This window comes from Acytostelium subglobosum (assembly GCF_000787575.1).
Source record: "Acytostelium subglobosum LB1 DNA, scaffold: scaffold15, whole genome shotgun sequence".
Taxonomy (NCBI): Eukaryota; Evosea; class Eumycetozoa; order Acytosteliales; family Acytosteliaceae; genus Acytostelium; species Acytostelium subglobosum.
The window spans coordinates 488,369-509,276 of record NW_012236518.1 but is presented as its reverse complement, the minus strand read 5'-3'; the positions used below and the strand labels follow the sequence as shown (position 1 = coordinate 509,276).

General features: G+C 43.9%; 12 protein-coding genes across 12 annotated transcripts; 4 read left to right on the top strand and 8 right to left on the bottom strand.

Annotated features, from left to right (window-relative positions):
* Nucleotides 1-279: 279 nt before the first annotated feature.
* On the top strand, nt 280-990 carry SAMD00019534_075810 (hypothetical protein; the record flags this gene model as incomplete). Its single annotated transcript, XM_012897278.1, has 3 exons — nt 280-288; nt 373-549; nt 739-990. 3 exons carry the CDS (start codon nt 280-282, stop codon nt 988-990), a joined length of 438 nt encoding a protein of 145 aa, XP_012752732.1.
* Nucleotides 991-1,114: 124 nt separating this feature from the next.
* On the bottom strand, nt 1,115-1,564 carry SAMD00019534_075800 (hypothetical protein; the record flags this gene model as incomplete). The annotated part of the gene is made up of 1 exon (XM_012897277.1): nt 1,115-1,564. One exon carries the CDS (start codon nt 1,562-1,564, stop codon nt 1,115-1,117), a length of 450 nt encoding a protein of 149 aa, XP_012752731.1.
* Nucleotides 1,565-1,787: 223 nt separating this feature from the next.
* On the bottom strand, nt 1,788-2,453 carry SAMD00019534_075790 (hypothetical protein; the record flags this gene model as incomplete). The annotated part of the gene is made up of 1 exon (XM_012897276.1): nt 1,788-2,453. One exon carries the CDS (start codon nt 2,451-2,453, stop codon nt 1,788-1,790), a length of 666 nt encoding a protein of 221 aa, XP_012752730.1.
* A 320-nt stretch (nt 2,454-2,773) lies between these two features.
* Nucleotides 2,774-3,744, bottom strand: SAMD00019534_075780 (hypothetical protein; the record flags this gene model as incomplete). The annotated part of the gene is made up of 4 exons (XM_012897275.1): nt 2,774-3,015; nt 3,118-3,345; nt 3,411-3,571; nt 3,725-3,744. The coding sequence occupies 4 exons, from the start codon at nt 3,742-3,744 to the stop codon at nt 2,774-2,776; spliced, it is 651 nt and encodes a 216-aa protein (XP_012752729.1).
* Nucleotides 3,745-4,567: 823 nt separating this feature from the next.
* Nucleotides 4,568-4,729, bottom strand: SAMD00019534_075770 (hypothetical protein; the record flags this gene model as incomplete). The annotated part of the gene is made up of 1 exon (XM_012897274.1): nt 4,568-4,729. One exon carries the CDS (start codon nt 4,727-4,729, stop codon nt 4,568-4,570), a length of 162 nt encoding a protein of 53 aa, XP_012752728.1.
* Nucleotides 4,730-4,886: 157 nt separating this feature from the next.
* SAMD00019534_075760 (hypothetical protein) lies at nt 4,887-7,116 on the top strand (the record flags this gene model as incomplete). The annotated part of the gene is made up of 4 exons (XM_012897273.1): nt 4,887-6,463; nt 6,523-6,665; nt 6,737-6,867; nt 6,943-7,116. The coding sequence occupies 4 exons, from the start codon at nt 4,887-4,889 to the stop codon at nt 7,114-7,116; spliced, it is 2,025 nt and encodes a 674-aa protein (XP_012752727.1).
* Nucleotides 7,117-7,999: 883 nt separating this feature from the next.
* Nucleotides 8,000-10,943, top strand: SAMD00019534_075750 (hypothetical protein; the record flags this gene model as incomplete). The annotated part of the gene is made up of 4 exons (XM_012897272.1): nt 8,000-10,233; nt 10,308-10,456; nt 10,524-10,651; nt 10,713-10,943. The coding sequence occupies 4 exons, from the start codon at nt 8,000-8,002 to the stop codon at nt 10,941-10,943; spliced, it is 2,742 nt and encodes a 913-aa protein (XP_012752726.1).
* Nucleotides 10,944-11,311: 368 nt separating this feature from the next.
* SAMD00019534_075740 (hypothetical protein) lies at nt 11,312-14,428 on the top strand (the record flags this gene model as incomplete). The annotated part of the gene is made up of 2 exons (XM_012897271.1): nt 11,312-11,337; nt 11,404-14,428. 2 exons carry the CDS (start codon nt 11,312-11,314, stop codon nt 14,426-14,428), a joined length of 3,051 nt encoding a protein of 1,016 aa, XP_012752725.1.
* Nucleotides 14,429-14,502: 74 nt separating this feature from the next.
* SAMD00019534_075730 (hypothetical protein) lies at nt 14,503-15,113 on the bottom strand (the record flags this gene model as incomplete). Its single annotated transcript, XM_012897270.1, has 2 exons — nt 14,503-14,904; nt 15,009-15,113. 2 exons carry the CDS (start codon nt 15,111-15,113, stop codon nt 14,503-14,505), a joined length of 507 nt encoding a protein of 168 aa, XP_012752724.1.
* Nucleotides 15,114-15,504: 391 nt separating this feature from the next.
* On the bottom strand, nt 15,505-16,729 carry SAMD00019534_075720 (hypothetical protein; the record flags this gene model as incomplete). The annotated part of the gene is made up of 4 exons (XM_012897269.1): nt 15,505-15,660; nt 15,731-15,977; nt 16,042-16,501; nt 16,561-16,729. 4 exons carry the CDS (start codon nt 16,727-16,729, stop codon nt 15,505-15,507), a joined length of 1,032 nt encoding a protein of 343 aa, XP_012752723.1.
* A 391-nt stretch (nt 16,730-17,120) lies between these two features.
* Nucleotides 17,121-18,138, bottom strand: SAMD00019534_075710 (hypothetical protein; the record flags this gene model as incomplete). Its single annotated transcript, XM_012897268.1, has 3 exons — nt 17,121-17,413; nt 17,491-17,884; nt 17,965-18,138. Coding segments are annotated over 3 exons (861 nt in total), but the record flags the coding sequence as incomplete, so codon positions are not given.
* A 269-nt stretch (nt 18,139-18,407) lies between these two features.
* Nucleotides 18,408-18,983, bottom strand: SAMD00019534_075700 (hypothetical protein; the record flags this gene model as incomplete). The annotated part of the gene is made up of 1 exon (XM_012897267.1): nt 18,408-18,983. The coding sequence occupies one exon, from the start codon at nt 18,981-18,983 to the stop codon at nt 18,408-18,410; it is 576 nt and encodes a 191-aa protein (XP_012752721.1).
* Nucleotides 18,984-20,908: the final 1,925 nt, after the last annotated feature.

Here is a 20,908-nt window from a genome sequence, read left to right as displayed (position 1 = left end):
ATTTTATTTTTAACAGATAATAATAATCAATATCCAATATATATTATTATTATTATTATATTAATTTTTCTTAATATCCATTGATTGTTATTAATTGTTTAATTGACCAAGTGATCAAAAGTATAACGTTACACAAGTTGAGAAGTGATTAATTTCAATTTTATTTTGATTTATGATAGTTTTTACAGAATGAGCGAGAGACGAGCCACACCCCAAGCTATGTAAGCTCACTTGTTTCGCATTGAGTTCGTCCTTTTTCTCGAATCAACTACTCTAAAGATGGCCGATGTATGTATCTCTATGCAATCAATGATCAATCCTCCAGGGATGACAGTATCCTGACAATAGTCATCATATCAACACCAACTATAGACCCAAGTTAAGAAGAGAACCTTCAAGAAGTTCACCTACAACGGAATTGCGTTGGAGTCCCTGTTGGACCTTAAGGAGCAGCAGTTGGCCAAGATCTTCCGTTGCCGTCAGCGCAGAAAGCTTAACCGCGACACCCCAATCAAGCACGTCTCTTTCCTCAAGAAGTGCAGAAAGGCCGTAAGTATCCAAACATCCAATACCTTAAAAGATGTTCAATCATCTTCCACACTACTTCATTCTCCTTGGTGTGCTGTATTCTAACCAACCTCATCCATCATCACCTTGATGCCTCATCAACATCAATCACAATCAATCAATCACCTTCACTTGTGTTGCTTTGTCTTTTGATTACAACCAATGTTGTAGAAAGCCGGAGTTTCCCAAGCTGGTGACAAGCCAAAGTTGGTCAAGACCCACGCTCGTAACATCTTGATCGTCCCAGAGATGATCGGATCCGTCGTTGGTATCTACAACGGAAAGCAGTACAACCAGGTCGAGATCAAGCCAGAGATGATCGGTCACTACCTCGGTGAGTTCTCCCTCACCTACAAGACAGTTATGCACGGTCGTCCAGGTATCGGTGCTACTCACTCTTCCCGTTTCATCCCCCTCAAGTAAGCATACGTTCATTGTTCTTACAAGAGTTACGATGTTGTCGGTGCAACAGTAATAATAAACATTGTTGTTGTGCCACAATGGCCTTCTTTCAATCAATCATTCAATCTTTCTTTTCTTCGTTTGGTCAATCATCGTTTGTTGGGTTTATTGGATTGGAGACCGGTCTGCGAGAATGACGACGCTTGTCTGACAGGACACAAGAGCCCTTCACACGAATGTAGGGTTCTACCTTCTGTTTGATGTTGTTGTTGTCGTTGTTTGTGATCTTGGTCCATTTTTGGTTGGTGATTGAGTATCGGTAGCTGTGATTGTGTCCTCTGAGTAAATAGAGAGTATCTTTCTCTGTCGGTGAGAGTACCAGATTGTTCTTGTCGATCGCGTCTCTAGGTGGCGAAACAAGGTCCGCAATGGTCTCGGTCGACAATGATAAACAAGTGAACTTCACTTTACCAAAAGATAGTGCGGACACCACGTACAACTTGTCACGACAGTCATAGGCACATGAAGTGACGGTACCTGGAAGAGAGGATACAATCTCATGTTTCCAACTGAAAAGGTCGAATGGCACCGTCATACCAGAGACCAACACCTCTTTGTTCCCAGTGTATGCCCGAGGCAACGTCTATGTGTTTGGCACAGGAAAAGACGCCAGATCATATAGTCGATACTCATTGGCGGACAAACAATGGCATCACAGTCCAATGGACTACAATTATGGCGGAGGTATCAACAAATCAGCAATCTATGATGGCAACCTACTCATCTACTTGGTGGGGGGTGAACTCGATGAAGAGCTACTATCTCGCGTGGACACCTTCAACATCGAAGGAGAGGATGTTCTGCATCATTGTCAACACTTGAGTGTCTGAGCTCGACGCAATCAAGCCATCCACAGCAACAGACTGGCCTGATGATGGAGCCGGGAATGACCTCTCAATATACTGATCCATCGATGAGCAAGAGGCGATCGTATGAACCATGTCATCCTCCTCGCTGCCGTCGGCATAACTGTCGTTGTACAGTGTGTTATCCTCGGTTGACGGTCTGAACAGGTTGTTGATGCTCTTGATCTCCTTGACAATGTCTCGTATGCTCGTTGTAGTCTGTTGTAGTCGGTCAATGATTGGCGCATTGGATCTGTGCTCCTCGGCAATGAGCATCTGGTGAAATAGTTTGAATGACTCGGTCACAGACTTGGATGTATCTTTCAGACTCTTATGTGTTGTTGCCAATCTTTGAAGAGTGCTCCAGAGTAGTCTCAACCTGGCCACAGTGACATCATTGTACTGACGTTGTTCTGCCAATTCCCTGATGTGATCTGCGCTCTCAACATCATGTTTCTTATGCGAAGCACTCAGACACAGCTTGCAGACCAACTCATTACAATCTAGACATATGAACTCCCTCCGCTTGTTGTGAGACTCGCACATGTCATATTCATAGCTCTCGTGTCCTGTCGTCATTGTTGTTGTAATATTATTCATTCGTTCGCATTCGTATTTGTAGACGAGGTAGTCGTTTGAGTTTATTTGGTGTGCCTTTGGTTCAAGTTATGTTGTACAATGTCATTGTGTTGTTGTGGTCGTTGGTCGTGGTCGTGTTGGCAATACCTATCTCCAAGTTTGCTTTGTGTCGACCTTGAGATCGCAAGGCGAATGGATAGTGTAGATGATGAATGTTGATGAATGATATATAATGAGAATGGATGCTGTTCGCTTAACTGTTTGAATGAATGATTGAATGATTGATTCCGCGCTGAAAGAATGAATGAATGATTGAATGATTAGTTGTTGGTCTTTGTCAAGTTATCAATCAGATCTTGGAGAGGTAGCATCTCCTTCTTGTCGACCAGGTTGAACTCCACGATGAAGAAGTAAAAGTGTTTGAAGCAGGTGTTGAGGTGAGCCTCCTCTCCTAGTGATACAATCTTTGGGAAGTGGCTGTAGTAGATGTGTCCGTACACTCTAAACAGTCTCTTGAATATGTTCTTGACGATAGTCTGGAAGTTCTTGGGGAATTGAACGTCTGATTGAGTGATTGAGTGAGCAGGTGAGGGAGATGGTGAGAGAGAGGACATGTTAATATTGATCGTGATGATGAATCATCACTTGTAGACAGGACACTTACCAACTCTCGATGGGAAGATAGTCTCGTCGTCGAGAATGTTCTGAACCCAGGTCATAAGATACTCGACGTATTCTGGAGCAGACACCTTGATTGGCTTCTTGACAGACTCTCCATCGGCCCACAAGTACTCGTACTTTGGTCCAGCAGACATCACCTCGCATGTCTTTGGTGTACAGAACTCAGTGATGCTTCCATAGAGCAAGTTGATCTGATTAAAAAAGTCAACGGCTACAATTTATAGTCATTAGTATATCTTCATTCTACTTGTTGTTATTGATCAATTGATAACATACTGTTTACAGCCAACCACTCATTCAAGTCCTCTCTCTCTGGCAAGGCGACAGCAAGTCTCAAGTTGCCACTGCCCAGTGTTGCCTTTGCGTGTCTATGAAGATCATGTCTCTTGGTTCCTTTGCTAAAGCCCTTCTTTGGCTTGAATGTCTTATTCTTATCACTATATATTCATATGAATGAATGAATGAACGAATGAAAGTGTCAACATCTACATCCTAGTCAAGTCAAAGTCCAAGTCCACTAACAATCATTGATCATGATCATCGCCGCTGTTGTAGATCTCTCTCTGTTGTTGACATCATTTGAAACTTACAATATCTTGATATTAAACATATTTGAATGTATTCCTTTAATTGTTTATTTGAATGATAAATAATATATAGCTATAATATATTACAAACTATGTACACACAATTGAATGATTGATTGGTTGATTGAATGAATGAATGATTGTGTGTGAGAGTGAAGGGTAGATCAAAGAGTGGGTTTGATCCATCATCCCCACTTATTTGTTTTGTTTGTTTGTTTGTTCTAATGAAACCCATAACTTGACCCAACCTTTGTCCAACAAACTTCACAGAAGGAAGGTAATTGTTTGTTGACATATCAATTTATACAATTACAAAGAGATATATAAATGATCATCATTTATATATCAACTTAGAAGTTACATATGAGACAGACTGGGTTACTTCCCAGGCCTCTCAATCTGAGAGTGATGGTCAAAGATGTGAACTCAAGTCTAATCCAACACAACTCATCACACTTTGATCAAACAAACACACAACACACTAACAACTCAACAACATAACTTTCAAAGTCAAGTTGGCAACTTGAAACTCCAGTTTCCACTTGTTCATTATACACAACAACTCAAATCAATATTCGAATCATGATCCTTGACTTGATGTTACTGTCCATCTTCCCCCTTTCATAAGAGGTGATTGTGGATCAATCACTGTTCATTCATTCGCACATTTAAACAACCATTCATCCATACAATCAATCATTTAAACATTACATCCATTGGCTCACTCCATCACTCAATCAATCAATCAATCATTTGTAATAATAACTATATTATAAGTATGGATAAGAAACATAATTCACCTGTGCAAGCATTCATTGATTACTTGGCAATGTCTGCCAGTACTGATCAATTGCCTCGTATAACAATGGATGATTTGAAGAAGAAGGCAGACCAAATGTTGAAGGTGACCTGTACCAACGCACCTCCAGAGTGTACTCCTGCAAACACAACAATAACAACAACAACATCTACAACGGCCGCCACCCCAGCCAAATCCAACTCCAACATTCCACCAGCCGAGACTTGTGCCCAACTCCTCGTATCACTACTTCGTTTCCAACCAAGTCTGCTTGTGGACCTACTCCAACATTCAAATATATTGTTATGCCGTGCCAATAACCCTGATGAGTTGTATATAGCCTTCATTATCATCCACAGAATATTCATGTCCAATCGCTGGGATCTCGACCAGACTCATTCCAAACATCTATTGCGTCTTGTTATCGAGAGGGAGATGACATTGCACGATCACACCAAAGGATCATTCACCATTGGCCAGTCCTTCTCAATCAAACTACTCTCAGCCATGCTCTCAATCGTACCCAAAGAGTGCCTGATCTCAATCCATCTCATCAACACCACGGTATTGCCAAATAATGGCAAGTCTGACCTGCCCCACATGTCTACCGCAGTCAGCTATATCTGCCAGATTATAAGTACCCAAACATGCCTGCCAGAGGTACTAAGGTATTACATCAAACAGTGCTACCTACTCAATCAAGGTACGAGCAGAGGTGGCAAGGCCATGATCAGGGACCTGGTCGCTCAAGTGATCTTTGGTTACTACATTCCAAATTGTTTGGACAAGTTCAAATCATTGATCAATCACAATTGGAATATGGACAAGTTCATCAAGACCATGATCACATATGTTACAGTACCCAAGAAGATACCCTTCAACTTGGAGGAGAAGTATGGTCTAGAGGCCAAGTTGGACATGTTCTGTGCCGGTCTACTGCCTGTGGACGATGCCTCAACAATGCCTGATTATAGCCCAAACAACAACAACAACACCGATATTGAACTCAGATCAATGATCAACAATAAGGAGTTGATGTACTTGATGAATGCACTACATGTCCGTCCTCAAGATACTCACGCCAATGCCGAAGTCGAGCCACTACGCTTGGCAACATCATTGCTGATCACCCATGGTACTATTCCAAAGGACCTCTACTTCAATGTGTCATCCGATCCCTACAAAGCCGACAATCAATCAGGTAGAAGTACCACTACTTCCAACAACAATAACAACAACAACAACAAGAACAACAAGAACAACGCCAAGAACAACAACAATGGACTTCCTTCTACATGCAGTTCACCAGAGTTCATAGAATGTGAGAGACTCCTTTTGGGCTTGTTCAAGTTGATCAGCAGTGCCCAGCAAGCACCCATGTGTTTCCTGGCATCAACAACCACTTGGCGAGAGTTTGTTCATTATTACAAAGGCCTAAATGATCACATTGCCGCCCACTCAAATGCCATCAATGAAGCACTAGACCAGTTGGCCGTCAAGACGGCTGGTGATGGCAACGACTATGGTGCACTACTCTCACTCTCAATCATGACGAAGATCCATGAGACTTTGGATATTTGTTCCAACGTTCAATCATTGGTACGATGTCATAAATCACAAATGGACAAGTATGAGAAGATGGTCACCAATAATCTCTTGACCATACTATTCAACGATCAAGATTACAACACCACCATGAATGGTTTCGACCATGGCTACGAAGAGATACTCAAAAATACACCATGCCAATGTTCCGTTGACTACCTAGTTGGATTTGCCGAATACCCAGGAGCATGTGATCCATGCTCAAAGATGAGGAAGCTTACCGAGGACCTTCAATCGTTCTGTCTGGAAAGGATGAAGGATTTGGTAGAGAACAAGAAGTATGCCTATATGGCCAATGACTCAATAAGGACTGTGGTCAAAGCAAGATTCAACAGAATGTATGTATATTAATTCCAAACTAATAATTATTATTAATATTAATATTTGGAACATTTAGATTCTTCTCAATACCCAAACAGGAATGTAGAGTGCACTTCCTCCAGTTGACCAATATTAGTGAGACTCAAGCCGAACAATTCCTATTTAAGAATGTGAAGCGCAACCTAATTCCAGAAGATAGATGGCAACATGCCGTTGATCGTATGTATATAACATTATAATTTATTTAATTAAGTTGATTATTGACACAATATATTCAATCAATGTTATAGTTTTGAGGAAGTTACCTAAATATACTGATCCATTGGATATGCTCAAGTGTATATTACAATTCAAGGATGTACTTGGATCAGTATACTTACACAAGTATGGTGATTTTGGTGGAACGGATACAGTACTTCCAGTAAGTATATATATATTTGTTATGAATTAATATTATTTGTTTGTTTATTTTACTAACAATTATCATTCACTTAAGGTCACATTATACCTTGTACATAGAGCAGGTGTTCCAAACTTTATGTCAATCATTCAACTCATTAGAATATTTATTGATTTGGACAATGTGTTGGACAAGGATTCTACAAGGACTCAGTTCAATATCTTTGCCTCCAATCTATATCATGCACCTGATATTCTAACTGAACAATAATCTAGGTATCGAGTTATAATAATAATTATACAAATATTCAATAAACTCAACTCAATCAACTCAACTCAGGTTCCTGAGTTTGGATCGATGATGTCAACAACAATGTTTGGTGATGCAGAGGGGGAGGCAGTGGGAGGGAGTGGAGTGCTACCTTACTAACTCCTAGATCAACCAATAGGATGTTATATCATCATCGTCTACACTATGAGTATAATAGTACTTAACTCCAACCTACCATCCAACCAATCCTCATCTTATCCAACCATTTTCATGTCGATTTCATTCATCCATCTCATCACTTCAAACACAAATAGTCGCACACTCTTAGTTACTGCTTCTTAATGATGAAACAGTGTGATTGTGATCATTGATCACCCCAACAAACACTAAATACAAGCCCCATCATTGGCGAGCTATTTATGAAGATGGCCCTGAGTTGGTTAGTCCAAAGTCGGCTCTCTTTAACTCACGGCAAAGTGTGTGGTTGTTGGACCTTGCATTCAACCAACCACTCTCCAATCAAGATGATCACTCACACACTCACTCATTCATTCTGATTCACACACACACAAACATTGATCGATTCTTCATTCAACTCAGTTCTATTGTTGAACTCGAGTTGTGCCCAAGATGGATGAGAGTTTGTGAGATGTGCGCTTAAACTCAGACCCGTGGCTGGATGGCCATCCTTTTTGGAACAACCCTTGCATCACGATAAGCAAGGGTCACTCCACAAACCAAGCAATGTGAGTCCATCATCATCATTCCCAACTCATTCTCCTACCCTACAACTACAACTAATATAACTTACATACTTACGTACTTTCATCCAATACAAACATTCAATCTTTCAATCATTCAATCATTCAATCATTCAATCAAGATGAAGTCTGGATCCTGGAAAAGCTCGTCAAAGCCCGAGCTTCATCGGAACAGCTTGTCGTTGTCCATTGCAGTGTCCAATAACTCAAAGTGGATTATGGTGCTGAATAAGTTCAAGGATGAGGCACATGAGATTGAGACCGGATTCAAAATGGCCGGACTCAAGTACCTCAAAGAGTCCACCAAAGACATTGTCAATCAAATCAATGCAATGTCATTATCAATCAAAGAGATGCAGGTTAGGGAGCACTCATCCTCGTCCTCGTCCTCTTATTCCTCTTCCCCGTCCAATGACCCAAACAACAACAACAACAACAACAACAACAACAACAACAACAACAATGACCATGACCATCATGACAATGGATACGGTGAGCCAGATGAAGCTAGCCCTATAATGGTCGCCTCTTATGAGACTGTTGAGCGACTGATCTACCTACTGCGTACCAAACCGGATATCATCACAAAGTTGCTCCAGAATGGAAAGTTATTGGGCCGCCACAATAGCCAGTCTAGTCTTGCACACTTCATCACCGAATGTCTGTTTGGTTCATGTTTGACAGAGTGTGATGAGCGTCTTTTGCTCAACCTCATTGATAAGGTGATGGAAGCCGAGGCCTCTAGCTCAGAGCCCGATAAGTTCAACGCCACATACGAGCTGTTCTCTGGATGCTTGCTTGCCGCCTACCTGTCCAATGCCGCGGGCAAGTCATTCATCTCGGCGATCAAACCATTCATCGCATGCATCACACAGAACCCAACCGCGTCCATGGAGCCCAATGACGACGCCAATAGTATTGTCTGTCGCCAGTCCAAGACCATCAACATGACTGAGAACCACAGCAAGATCTTCCGCCAAGAGTACCTCATGCGCTCCACAGCCACCCTGCTCAACGAGATACTCAATCGTTCGTACCTCATCCCCTACGCTCTCAAATGGTACGCCAAGAAGATGTACAATCTACAGATGGCCAGCAACAGCCAGGTCGTGGGAGAGGCATATGTCGTCCCCTCAATCAGCTCAGTCGTGTCCCAGGTGATCTTCGCGGCCTACATATCCAACCAGCTTGTCAAGACCAACAATGTCACGTTCATGACCGGACAGTACATCCGCCAGATGTCCACGCGCAACAACCTTAATGTGTTGGCACGCCAGCTCAACAACTATGTCGAGTTCCCGGCCGACATCCCCGACGCACTGGACAAGGAGTTCAACCTGCGCGCCAAACTCCAAGACCTGTTCGACGAGGTGGTCGATGTGGTAGACATCGACTCATACTTCTCGGGCGCGATGGAGTCTGACTCGCAGAGCGAAGCTCAGCTCAAGATGCTCATCTCGAACCGTGAGCTGCGCACACTCATCAACGACCTGTTGTCACACGCTCACGACGACTTTGCTAGTCTGCAACTTCGCGAGAGATTGGAGAAGATTGAGAAGTTGCCAATGATGGCGCCCAAAGCCGTAGCACAATTGATCGAGGTCAACATCACTCCCAAACCCAAGCTGACCATGGCCTCGTACAAGATTGATGCGTCCGTCCAGGCCCAGGAGCCGCTGCCCGACGAGCTGATCCACCCGCTCAAGGAGTGCAAGGATACACTGATCCGTCTGTTCACCGAGTTCAATCGGACCGAGTGCAGCATGTCGTCCACCGACCTCAAGGGTCTGCTACGCTCGCACTACTCTCGTATGAATAGTGACAACAGTATTGTTAGCGCGTTGATTGAGCAGGTGTTTGTATACCTGGACCAGCTGCCCGAGGTCTATGTCACCGACAACTACAGCCATCTGGCCACGGTGATGCTGGAGGACATCAAGCAGAAGAAGCACGAGATGAAGGCGTTGATCAAGAGGAGTCGACGACAGCTGGGCACGCTCAAGGACCATCTCAACCTGCTGGAGAGTCGACACCAGCGTCTCGTGGACAATCACTCACTCAATCAATTCTACAAGACACGCAGTGTTGAGATGGCCACACTCGGAGAGTTGATGCGATACCTCAAGGAGTTCACGGCACGACTAAAGTTATGCGACTGCAACTTTAGCTTCCTTCTCGGAACGAGTGATCCATGTCATCGATGTACCATCCTCAAGTCATCAGTTGAAGGTGTTCTCCGCGTCATCCAAGAGGAGCACAAGAAGAAGGAGGGAAGTGGCACGATCCAACGAAGAGGTAGCAGTGAGCTAGGTTTCGCTATGGTTAAGAAGGATATTATGGTCAAGCTCCATCCATTGTATGTTGTCCACGGAATATCATCTATGATCAATGAAGTACTAACTCCATCAATCAATCAATCTATCAATCCAGCTTGTTCCAGATTTCAAATATTAATGTACAATATGAGATGGCGTTGAATATGAGGAAGAGAATACCTGGCTATGAGGACATATTGCTAAAGGAGTTGGAGATCAAGCCAAAGTATATTCCACAAGATAGATGGCAGAGGGCAGTTGAAGGTATGATTGTCCTTGGAACTATTCCAATCACCCACATACTAACTCATACTTACTCAATCAAAAATAGTTCTCCAGAATATCGCAAGATATACAGCACCGGATGACATGCTTCAATGTATACTTGATACATGGAAGGTGTTCTCGGATATCTACGCATCAAAGTGTGGAGGATTGGGCGCTGATGACTACTTCCCAGTATGTATACCATCCAATCACATGCTGGTACCAAGAATACTAACATGATGATTACATGTAGATAATGACCTATATTATATATTCGGCCAAGGTCACCAATATATTGTCCACGGTACAATATATTAACTTGTATGGATCAATTGATTATAAGTGTGAACAACAGTTTATGTTGTTCCTTGGATCACTATATGCATTGGTGGACATTGTTGGAATCAAATGGACACTGTCCAAGGCCAATCTTAGGCGCACCACCACAACATGGCGATACTCAACTGATCTGTCTCAATGTTGATCATACTCCCCAGGCACTCCATCGATCACACCTTCCCCATCAATCAATCAATCAAAGAATGAATGAATGGGGACCTTTGGTTCTCCCAAATTGTAAACACAATTCTAACGTCTTTCTAAATAATATATTATATATTTATATCTGTTCAAGATGAACAGATGCCCCCAGGGAATTATGATTAATTCCTAATCAGTACAATTACCTTTTTAGGACTTTATTTCCATTGTGGGGGTTATCATGATCACACTGCTGATCGATCTCAAACCCCTGGGGTCAAAATGATCACCTATTAATATCAGCTCCTTTCAATGGTTTGAAGTCATTTGTAAACTAATAATTATACTTATATACATATACATACATATACAATGTCCTCCTTCCTTTACCTTCAACAGTGAGTACTCTCTTGAGGCCTCAAGGCCTAAGCCCCGATCACACTAACTCAATCATATATCAACAGATTACAAAAGTTCTTCTCAACCTTTGGCTTCCATATTAGGTTCTCAAAGTTGTTGAGTTGGCTTGATCAGCCACAGAACAACACATCAAAGACACCATCAGGATGTACATTCCACACAGAGTTGGCCAAGTATATACTTGCACTCATTGCACTAAAGACTAAGGTCACTGGTCTCTACTCTGAATCACTGGTCGACAGCGTCTCTCAGGTGTTGATCGCCCACCCATTCACGGGCAACATCGATAATTGCGACCACCTGATCGCAGAGTTTGCAGCGATTGACGCCATCGGCACCGTCAACTACAATGGTCTGTTCGCATGTATGAAGAAGGCCTTGCGCCTGGCTGGCGATATGATGGCCTCCCTGCGCACAGCCTATGGCGACGTGGCCTACAGCGATCAAGTGACCGCAGACCTCAACTCGCTGGTGTTTGTCGAGTCGCCACGCAGCAAGCAACCCCAGACACTGAGCAACCTCAACCTGACAGCCGGTCTTGAGATGGACCTGATAACCGCTCATCTGCGGCCACTCATTGACTACCTGCGCGACTGTAAACGCGCCACAGGCAGCTCACCATTTGAGCCCTGCTACAGCGAGACGACTGTGCGACCAAAAGAAGAGGGTAGCTACTTGTACGAGAGTAGTGTGGGACCGATCCAGGTGGGCGTGCCGCCCGAGACCATCAAGACGTCGATGAAGCAGCAAGTCGCTGTGCCCCAGGTGTACGTGCTGCCGCACTTGCTCAGCTCCAATGGTGTGTCGTACTCTGAGGTCGAGTTCCCCGTCTTCTTCAACTTCTTCATCAAGAAGGCAGCGTCCAACCCCATGCGTCGCGTTGTAATGGTTGCCTACGAGGAGCAACTGGCGCGTGTGCGTGCTATCTTCAAGGAGTCAATGTTTGGACCCGACCCCGACCAGCTCTACATCAACGAGGAAATATCTGAGCGACGAAGACTTCAAGGCTATCGCGTGGACTTCCCAGCCGAGCGAGCGACGCTCGCCTACACCAAGTATGGCCAGGAGGCACCTATTGAAGACTTTGTCATCTTCAAGCCGTACAACAACGGCGCACGACATCAGGTGGTCATCGAGCTGCCCAGCGTGGCCGACCCCGACAAGATGGCGAGTGTCACGATAGAGAACCGCAATGGACTAATCTGTTTCTTTGAGGAGGGAACTCTTCGTGGAATCGTCGACTCGACCCTCGCTCCATCCGCACCGCCTCGTCTTGGCCATGCCAACTCACCCGTCGTCCCTCCTCCAATCTCTCTCACACACCCTGCAAACAAGATACAGACGATGGCTAGCGCGTCAAACACGAGTCTGGCGACATTCGTCCCGCCATCATTCGGCATCACATTCTTGGGCACAAGTCATGGCTTCGACCCACATGGCCAGACAACTGGATTCATCCTATGGGTCAATGGCAATGGCATCTTGGTCGACCCACCCACTGGCACAGCAGACTACCTTCGTCGCCATGGCTTGGCAGGCCAGTTTGTCGAGCACGTGATCCTTACTCATTGCCACTCGGATCACGACAGCGGACTGCTTGAGAAGCTGGTGCAGGGCATCAAGATGACCTTGTACACGACCAAAACAATCCACGAGAGCTATATGCGCAAGGCTCGCGCACTCACGGGCATCGAACGTATCAGTGACTACTACAATTGGGTGCCCGTGCCCATTGGCGAGGTGATCCGTATCCAGGGCGCCGACTTTGAATTCGACTACAGCTACCACACAATCCCGACCATACGATTCAAGGTGCGTCTACACAGTCGCACGATCGCCTACTCAGCCGACACGCAGTATTGTCCCGAGTCGCTGAGCAAGCTGGCTGCGCAGGGTGTCATCAACAGTCTGCGCGAGTCCAGTCTCCGCCTGTTTGTGTTTGACGCTGATATAATCATACATGAGTGCGGTGTACCTCCCATCCACACAACGGCCGAGGCGCTCAACAATCTACCGGAATCAACCAAACGCAAGTTGTTAGTCGTTCACACATCCAAGCTGCCAGAGTCCATTACTCGCGCTGATGGCACAGTTGTGCCACTAGTCGGTCTGCGCATCCCTGAGGTGGGCCTGCAACACACGATGACCGTGCCCATCGGTGACTACAACGAGGGCTACAGCAAGGCTGTGCGCCGCTTCCAGATGCTGTGCAACTCATTCTTCTTCCGCAACATTCCGCCTGCAATGATTCACCGAGTGTTTTACGCGATGGAGGAGCTCAAGGTGGCGGCTGGCGCCACCATCATCCGCGTGGGTGAGGAGTGCAACAGATGCTACATCGTCGAGAGTGGCACTGCCGATGCATTGCAACCCGGCACAGAGGCTGCCAACAGCGTGGCCACGCCAGGAACTGGCGATCAACTCGTTGGCAGCTTCTACACTGGCGACACTTTTGGCGAGAATGCGCTGTGGGGTGGCCACCGCCAGGAACAACAAATACGCGCCAAACGTAGCGCCACGATCATTGCCCGCACGGACATGACATTGTTGTCCATCACCTACGAGGACTTTTTGAGGATTCATCAAGGCGATGTGGCACGCCTGCTATCGCTGGACCTGGAGCGCATCGGCTTGTATTCGCCCTTCCTCACTGCCGTCTTCTCCAAAACATTCCCATTCTCCCAACTCAACCTGACCAAGGAACAGATCGACTACTTTGCCGCCGCCATCGACTCGGAGGTTGTGTTTGAGGATGGCGCCAGCATCATCCGCGAGGACGATAGTGGTGCGACCAACGACACGATGTTCATCATCAAGGAGGGCGCAGTCACGCTGTCCAAAGCTGGCAAGGACTTCAAGACCCTGTCGACAGGGGAGTGCTTTGGTGAGATCTCGCTGATACTCAGTCTGCCACGCACATGCTCCGCGCGCGCTTCGTCCGAAGAGTGTCCCACGCGCTTGTTGATCCTGCGTCGCGAGGGATTCCATCGCATCCTGGAACGATTCCAAAACATTCGCTACAACTTGATGAACTTGGTCGAGCAGAGGTTGTCTGAGCGATACATTTGAGGAATGGAATGAATAAATATGTGTAGCGGCGGCGGCACAATGTATTAAAACAATGATGAGAGAGTATGTGCTCATTAGCACTTCATCTTGGTGAAGTCCTCGGCATGCTTGGTGATCTGATCGCCAACCAGACGGTACTGGATCCATTCCTTCATGGGCTTGGCGCCAAGTGACTCGTAGAAGTTGATGCTGGGTGTGTTCCAATCGAGGACCTGCCACTCGACACGTCCATATCCGCGATCAGCAGCAATCTTGCAGAGATGCAGCAACATCTTCTTGCCAAAGCCCTTTGCTCTGTATTGAGGACGGATGTAGATGTCCTCAATGTACAGTCCTGGGCGACACAAGAATGTGCTAAAGTTGAGATAATGCAGAGTGTATCCAGCAACCTGTCCATTGACCCATCCAACAAACACATAGATCACCTTCTCTTCGCCAAATGCCCATTGTTCCAGTTGTTCAACTGATCCAACGACCTGATTGATTGTGTGTTGAGTGATGGGATCATTCCAGTTTGGGGTCATGTAAGTATGAAAGGATGTGATTGTGGACACTCAATCAATCAAACTCCAATACCAACCATATGGATGAGCTTCTCATAGACGGCGAGCTCCTTGATCATGTCCCAAACGACAACCAAGTCCTCTTTGGTGGCTGGTTTGATCTCAATAATGTCAGCGTCCATCTTTGTATTTGTATATGTACTACTTGTAATAAATAGTGAATAAATGAATGAATGAATGATAGTATAAATGAGAATCTGAAATGGTGTAATCAATCTTAAACACTGCAAAGACGAGGACCCAATGGGGTTGGGCTCAACGATATTAAATTTAATTAAATTTAGACCCTCACATATCAAAGTGGATATTATCAATGATCTTTGCTGCACTTGAGTTCATTCAATCCAGTTCTACAAAGTGGGAACGGGAAATGGGCATGTCTGTTGAGGTATATACATGGGTCTGTCTCTGTGTGGCTTGGGGATTGAAACAACCAATGGGTTGGGCGGCCACTACACGCAATGATGGGGAAATGGTGATGACGATATGTTGACCATGATTGACCATGGTTGATCAAGAATGAATTGTAGTAGTAGGATTGAATACAGTAGTCAATGACGTTCGGAAGAACTCCACGATATACATCATCATTGCAGCGGGTGGTACACTCCTCGTCAAGTTAGGAACAAGTCCTCGATAGAATCCTGCCAGTCCTTCACTCTTGTATATCTAGAGTTATGTATGATTATGTTTAGTGATTGATTGATTGAATAAGAGTCAGACAAGACTTATTACTTACACTTCTTGTAGCATCACCTATTGAAGTGTACTTTGATCCCTCGGACTGCATGGATGAACGAAGTAGTTGATAGGGATAAGTCACCAATCCCGCCACAAGTCTGGCTGTTGCTCCAGTCATCAAGTATGTAATGGCAGGGATTGGTTCATTACCATTCCTAAAGCGATTCAACAACTGTTCATATGTAACAAACTGGACCAAACCTTCTGACACGCCAAAGAATGATGGTCCAACACCTTTCCAGAATCTTTGAGTTTGAATGGGTTAGTGACTTGAGCTGCCTCGCCTTGTCCATCAGAAGTAGTACATACCCTCCGATACCTTCATTCTTGAGGATGGACTGGAAGCAATCAAACATCCCTTTGTATCGATTGGATGTCGCCAGTCTGATCTTGAGTACCCAGAATGGATTGACGATTGCTGTTGTAACAACGCCAGCACTGATGGCAGACAGTGAGTGTTGCATCCAAGGTACCTCGACCATACCAGATGTTCGCAACCAATGATTGGAGTAACGATATATTGAGAAGTATACACCCCAATTTACCGCATTGCCCAGTACTGTTGGTGTTACGCCTTGATACAATCCAGCAATGCCCTCTTGTCTTACTATTGTTCGTACAATGTCCAAAGGTGACCTTGGCATACCAGGCTTCTTCTTTCCAGCCATTACCTGTAACTTTGCTTCAATACACTCCAAAGGATAGAATGTAAAGCTGGACAACATACCCGCCAATGTACCAGATGCAATCTCAATGTATAAGTTGAACTCTAAGAATCATGTGTCAGTCTTTGATCATTCATTCATTGTTTGACTGATCAACACATACCATCATGTCTTTTGGGTGATGATGTAGTTGGTGCTACATCTATATTGCTGTTGCTTGTGCTGCTACTTCCAGCCATTGCCACATAGGATACCAAGACAAAGAGTATTGTGTACAATGTCTTGATCAACAATCTGACTAAATGTATAGTTGTGTCGTCTGTTCTACTCATACTAAAACGTGTTGTGTTATATATATGTTGATGTTCACTCTTCACTAAGTGTGTAGACAAAGGGTGAATGTGATGAAGGTGAAGATGAAGGTGAAGTTGGAGATGATGAAGAGTGAGTGTGTCATGGTTGGCAAGGCTTGGGAAAAGGATGATGATGAGCGCGAACACACACACTAACAACACAAGGGGGTTGTTGCGTTGTCCTATCTTGGCAATCACTCTGGGGCTCGCAAGAGTGAGCGTGTCCACACGGCATTCCAATGATTACCTCATTCGGATATCCTGAATCGATTCACTGAACTGACCAAACAAAGATGTTTGGATTCATTCACGCGTCATTTTATTAACAATCCAGGTCGACCAATTGGTCCAGCAACAGCGCAGTTGTTTAGTAGAGCTCACGGAATGGTAGTGCTGGATTGTTACGCTGGAGCCAGTTGTCCTTTTCGTAGACAGCCGATCCATCTCCTTCAATAAAATGAAGTGTGTAGGCATGGCGTGACTTGGCTGATGTGTTTGGCTCACTGTAGTGTACCACTGCACCGTCCAACAACACAATTGATCCCTTCTTGCATTGCAGAGCGGCAAACTCATTACGATCATATATACTATCGTCTCTCTCTGGTGGGACGAACACACCAGTCTCGTTCTCCTCATTAATGATGAACCTTCTCTTTGTGCCATCTAAATATTGGATTGATTGATTGATTGATTAGTCCTTGTTCAATCATGATGATCATTCATTCAATCATTCAACATACTCTTATGTGAACCAGAGAGAGCACGGAGACATCCATTCTCGATAGTGGAGTCTTCAAAGGCGAACCAGATGGCATGGGTGGTGAGGGGCGTGGTGTGGAGGAAGGTACTGTCTTGATGAATGCCAACCTCTCCTCCAATCTTTGGATTCTTGAATATGTACATTGATTGGACAGACAATGGATGGTTGTACACGCCCAGTGACTTTATCAAATCCTTTATACGTTGGTGATAGGAGAAGTGTTCAAACACTGGGTCCAAGTCATGCAGTGCATGTCCAACCTTGTTAAACGCCACATCCTTCTCAACTACCAACTTCTCATCCTTAATTGCATCCGGTTCAAAGAAGAATCTAATACTATCTGAACTCTCCAAGAAGTATTTGTTTGTTATCCTCTGATATGATTGCGATGAGATTGATTGATTGATTGAGTTAGGTGATGTGTTTGGATGTTTATGATCAAACCTAAACATACCTGTTGCTCCTTTGTTGTAAAGACTGACTTTATGGTGGCATCAACATCAAACTCTTTGATGAGTTTGGCCATCTGAGATTGCAATCCATCAATCTCATCATGTGGAACAAAGTCTGGAATTACCAAGAATCCTTGTTCAAAGTATTGTTTAACTTGATCGCTTGTTAACTTCATTGTTTCCGTTGTTGATATTGTTTTTGTTATTATCTATCTGTGTATCAATGATGGTGATTGATTGTACAAGATGTGAACAATCATGATTGTGAAGTGAGTGAGTGAGTGAGTGCTGCGAGGAGACCCGATCGGAGTTACAAAGAAAGCTCATCTCATCTTATTTTTTTTCACAAACAACCTTCCATCTTCAGAATAATTATAATTAGTATTATGGTTAACAAACTGGATTGTTTATGAAGACTACTGAATGGTTCTTGGTTAAACTAACTTTAACATGTAAACATTATGATATCGCCCTCGAGATGACCTCCAAAGTGTTGTCCAATGGTAGGCATTGTTGATTCTGTTTCTCTAAGCATGTCCAAATCCAACTTAATCATTACCTCTAATAATAATAATCCTTGATGATCACTATTAGATGTTTGAATGATTGAATTATTGTTATCTACACATGATTGATGTTGTTGTTGTTGTTGTTGTAATAATTGTTGAAGTGAATTGAATAATGACCATGGCTTATTATAGTAGGGTTGGATCTTGAGTCTTTGAAGTGTTGGCAAGTAATGCTTGATGAAGGACATCAAGTCTCCCACTTGGTAACCTCTTGCGCCACGGATGTGCATCTCGAGCTCAACCAAATTGTCAAGACGACCGACCACGCCAATAAAGTCTGTCAGTATATCCTTCATGTCGTATGGCTCCTGTATGCGCACAATTAGTGATTTGAGATTGGCCAGCCTCTTCTCTGGGAGCCTTCCGACATTTTGTCGGAGGTATCCAATCTCCCGCTCGCAGAAGCTACCAACTTGCAAATCCAACTGCTCGAGCTGATGTAGAGAACACATGATCTGATGATCTGTTTGATTGCGTGGCATACAGAACTCATAGCTATAGTAATCGTTGGGAATTCCAGATGATCGTGGTGATTGATGAGTCTTTAAACTGTTAACCGATTGAACGAGAGAGAGTGGCGTGAAGTGTAGTCTCGGCAGATGCATTGGCAATATCTGAATGTTTAGAATGCACCATTGAGAGAAGATGTGTGGAACCATTTCCAACAGATCAATGCTCTGTTGAACAACCAATCGGCTTGAAGCAATCCCTCTGCGCCAACCAATGAATGGAACAACACCGTCTTCTTTCTAGTTGTCCAATACTCACTATTGAAGCATTCAAACAATATCTCTCTTATGATGATGTTTGGGAGATTCTCCATTATCTGTTTGTCCAACCACAACTTTGAAGCTGAAGTCAATTTGCCTGATCATGATGGTAGAGGTATCAAAATGGGAAGTCAATGAATAGTCAAGAACATTGATCATCAATTCGAAGTGCAACCAATGTTTACCAACCCAATAAAGGTGCATTGTGTTGCTAACAATTGCGAATTGTAACACCAAAATCAGAATGATAATATCTGATGACATTCGTCATTTAATGAACTTGAAAGTCAATTGTGGAAAGATCTGATGAAGAAATGTAAATGGAGCAATCGGCTCAATTCAATTCAAGTCATTATCAACAATGTTTCATTAATTTATTATTATCTGTTGATTGAAGATGTATGTTGTATGTTGAACACCCAAGACAAGAGGTAGATTCTTGCGCACAAGTATGCGGAAACAGAACAGTGTGGTGCATGGGTGATACTGTTGTGATGGAAGGCAAAGGGTCGCCCCAACATTAATAAAAGTGGCCTAAGAATACAAAAAAGTGGGTCAATTCAAGGCCCTAACGAGCTCATGATGGCCAGATCATTATCGCAAAAGAATGGGAGCCTGGGAACTGATCAAACGAGGTAGGTAAGTCTGTTCAATGATTCTATCCACCAGTTCAAGCATACAATACAGCCATCACCTTGATTGATTTGAACAAAAATCGTATTGATTGTCGACGTTCTGGCATACAGCACACACAAGCATGCTTGTCTCCTGTTATTCTCACAAAAAAACCTAGTTGCTTTGTCTGAGGAGAAGTTGCTTCGTGAAGTAAAGTGAGGTGCAGGGAAGTGAACCTTCTTCCCATCCCCTTTCCATTCCATTTCGTACGAGTTTTCTAAATACAATCAATCACATACAATTACTATCTATATTTATCTATCTTATCTGTCTATCTTTTATTGTCTTATCCTTCTATTTCATACCACCATCCTGGTCTACCTACCAACCAACCTACCTACCTCCATTCTCAAAGTAAAGTAAGTTGAATCGACTTTCGCGAAATTTACGTGTTTCCAACATGTCCAACATGTTCGCATCCAGCCAGACAGTCAGTCGAGCAAGCTACTACTACCATTGTGCGTTTATGTTTGTGTTTGTTTCTACCGATCCACGTACGAGTATATCTTTGTCGCTTCGAAGCGAAAAGAAATGCGTTCAAACCAATGCTCTCTCTCTCTCAATCAGCTGAGATTGAATTCAATCATCCACAAGAATTTAGAGCTTCTCCCCACCTTCACTCAATCCAATCACTCAACTCATATCACTTCAATGCACATTGCTATCTTGCAAATACAATTTGTTACATTTATGTACGGCCAGCCAGCAAGCCAGCCTGGCAACAGGCGCATTAATGGATCACGGCATCCACTGCCACTACAACAATCTCCCATTCAATTTAAACCATATATCAATTCAATACATTATTGAATATGAGACACCATCAATTGGAGGGGAATTTACCACACGAGTGTATGTATGAGTGTACTTACATATAAATAATACAATACTTCATGTTATTATTATTGCCAACAACAACAACAACAACAACC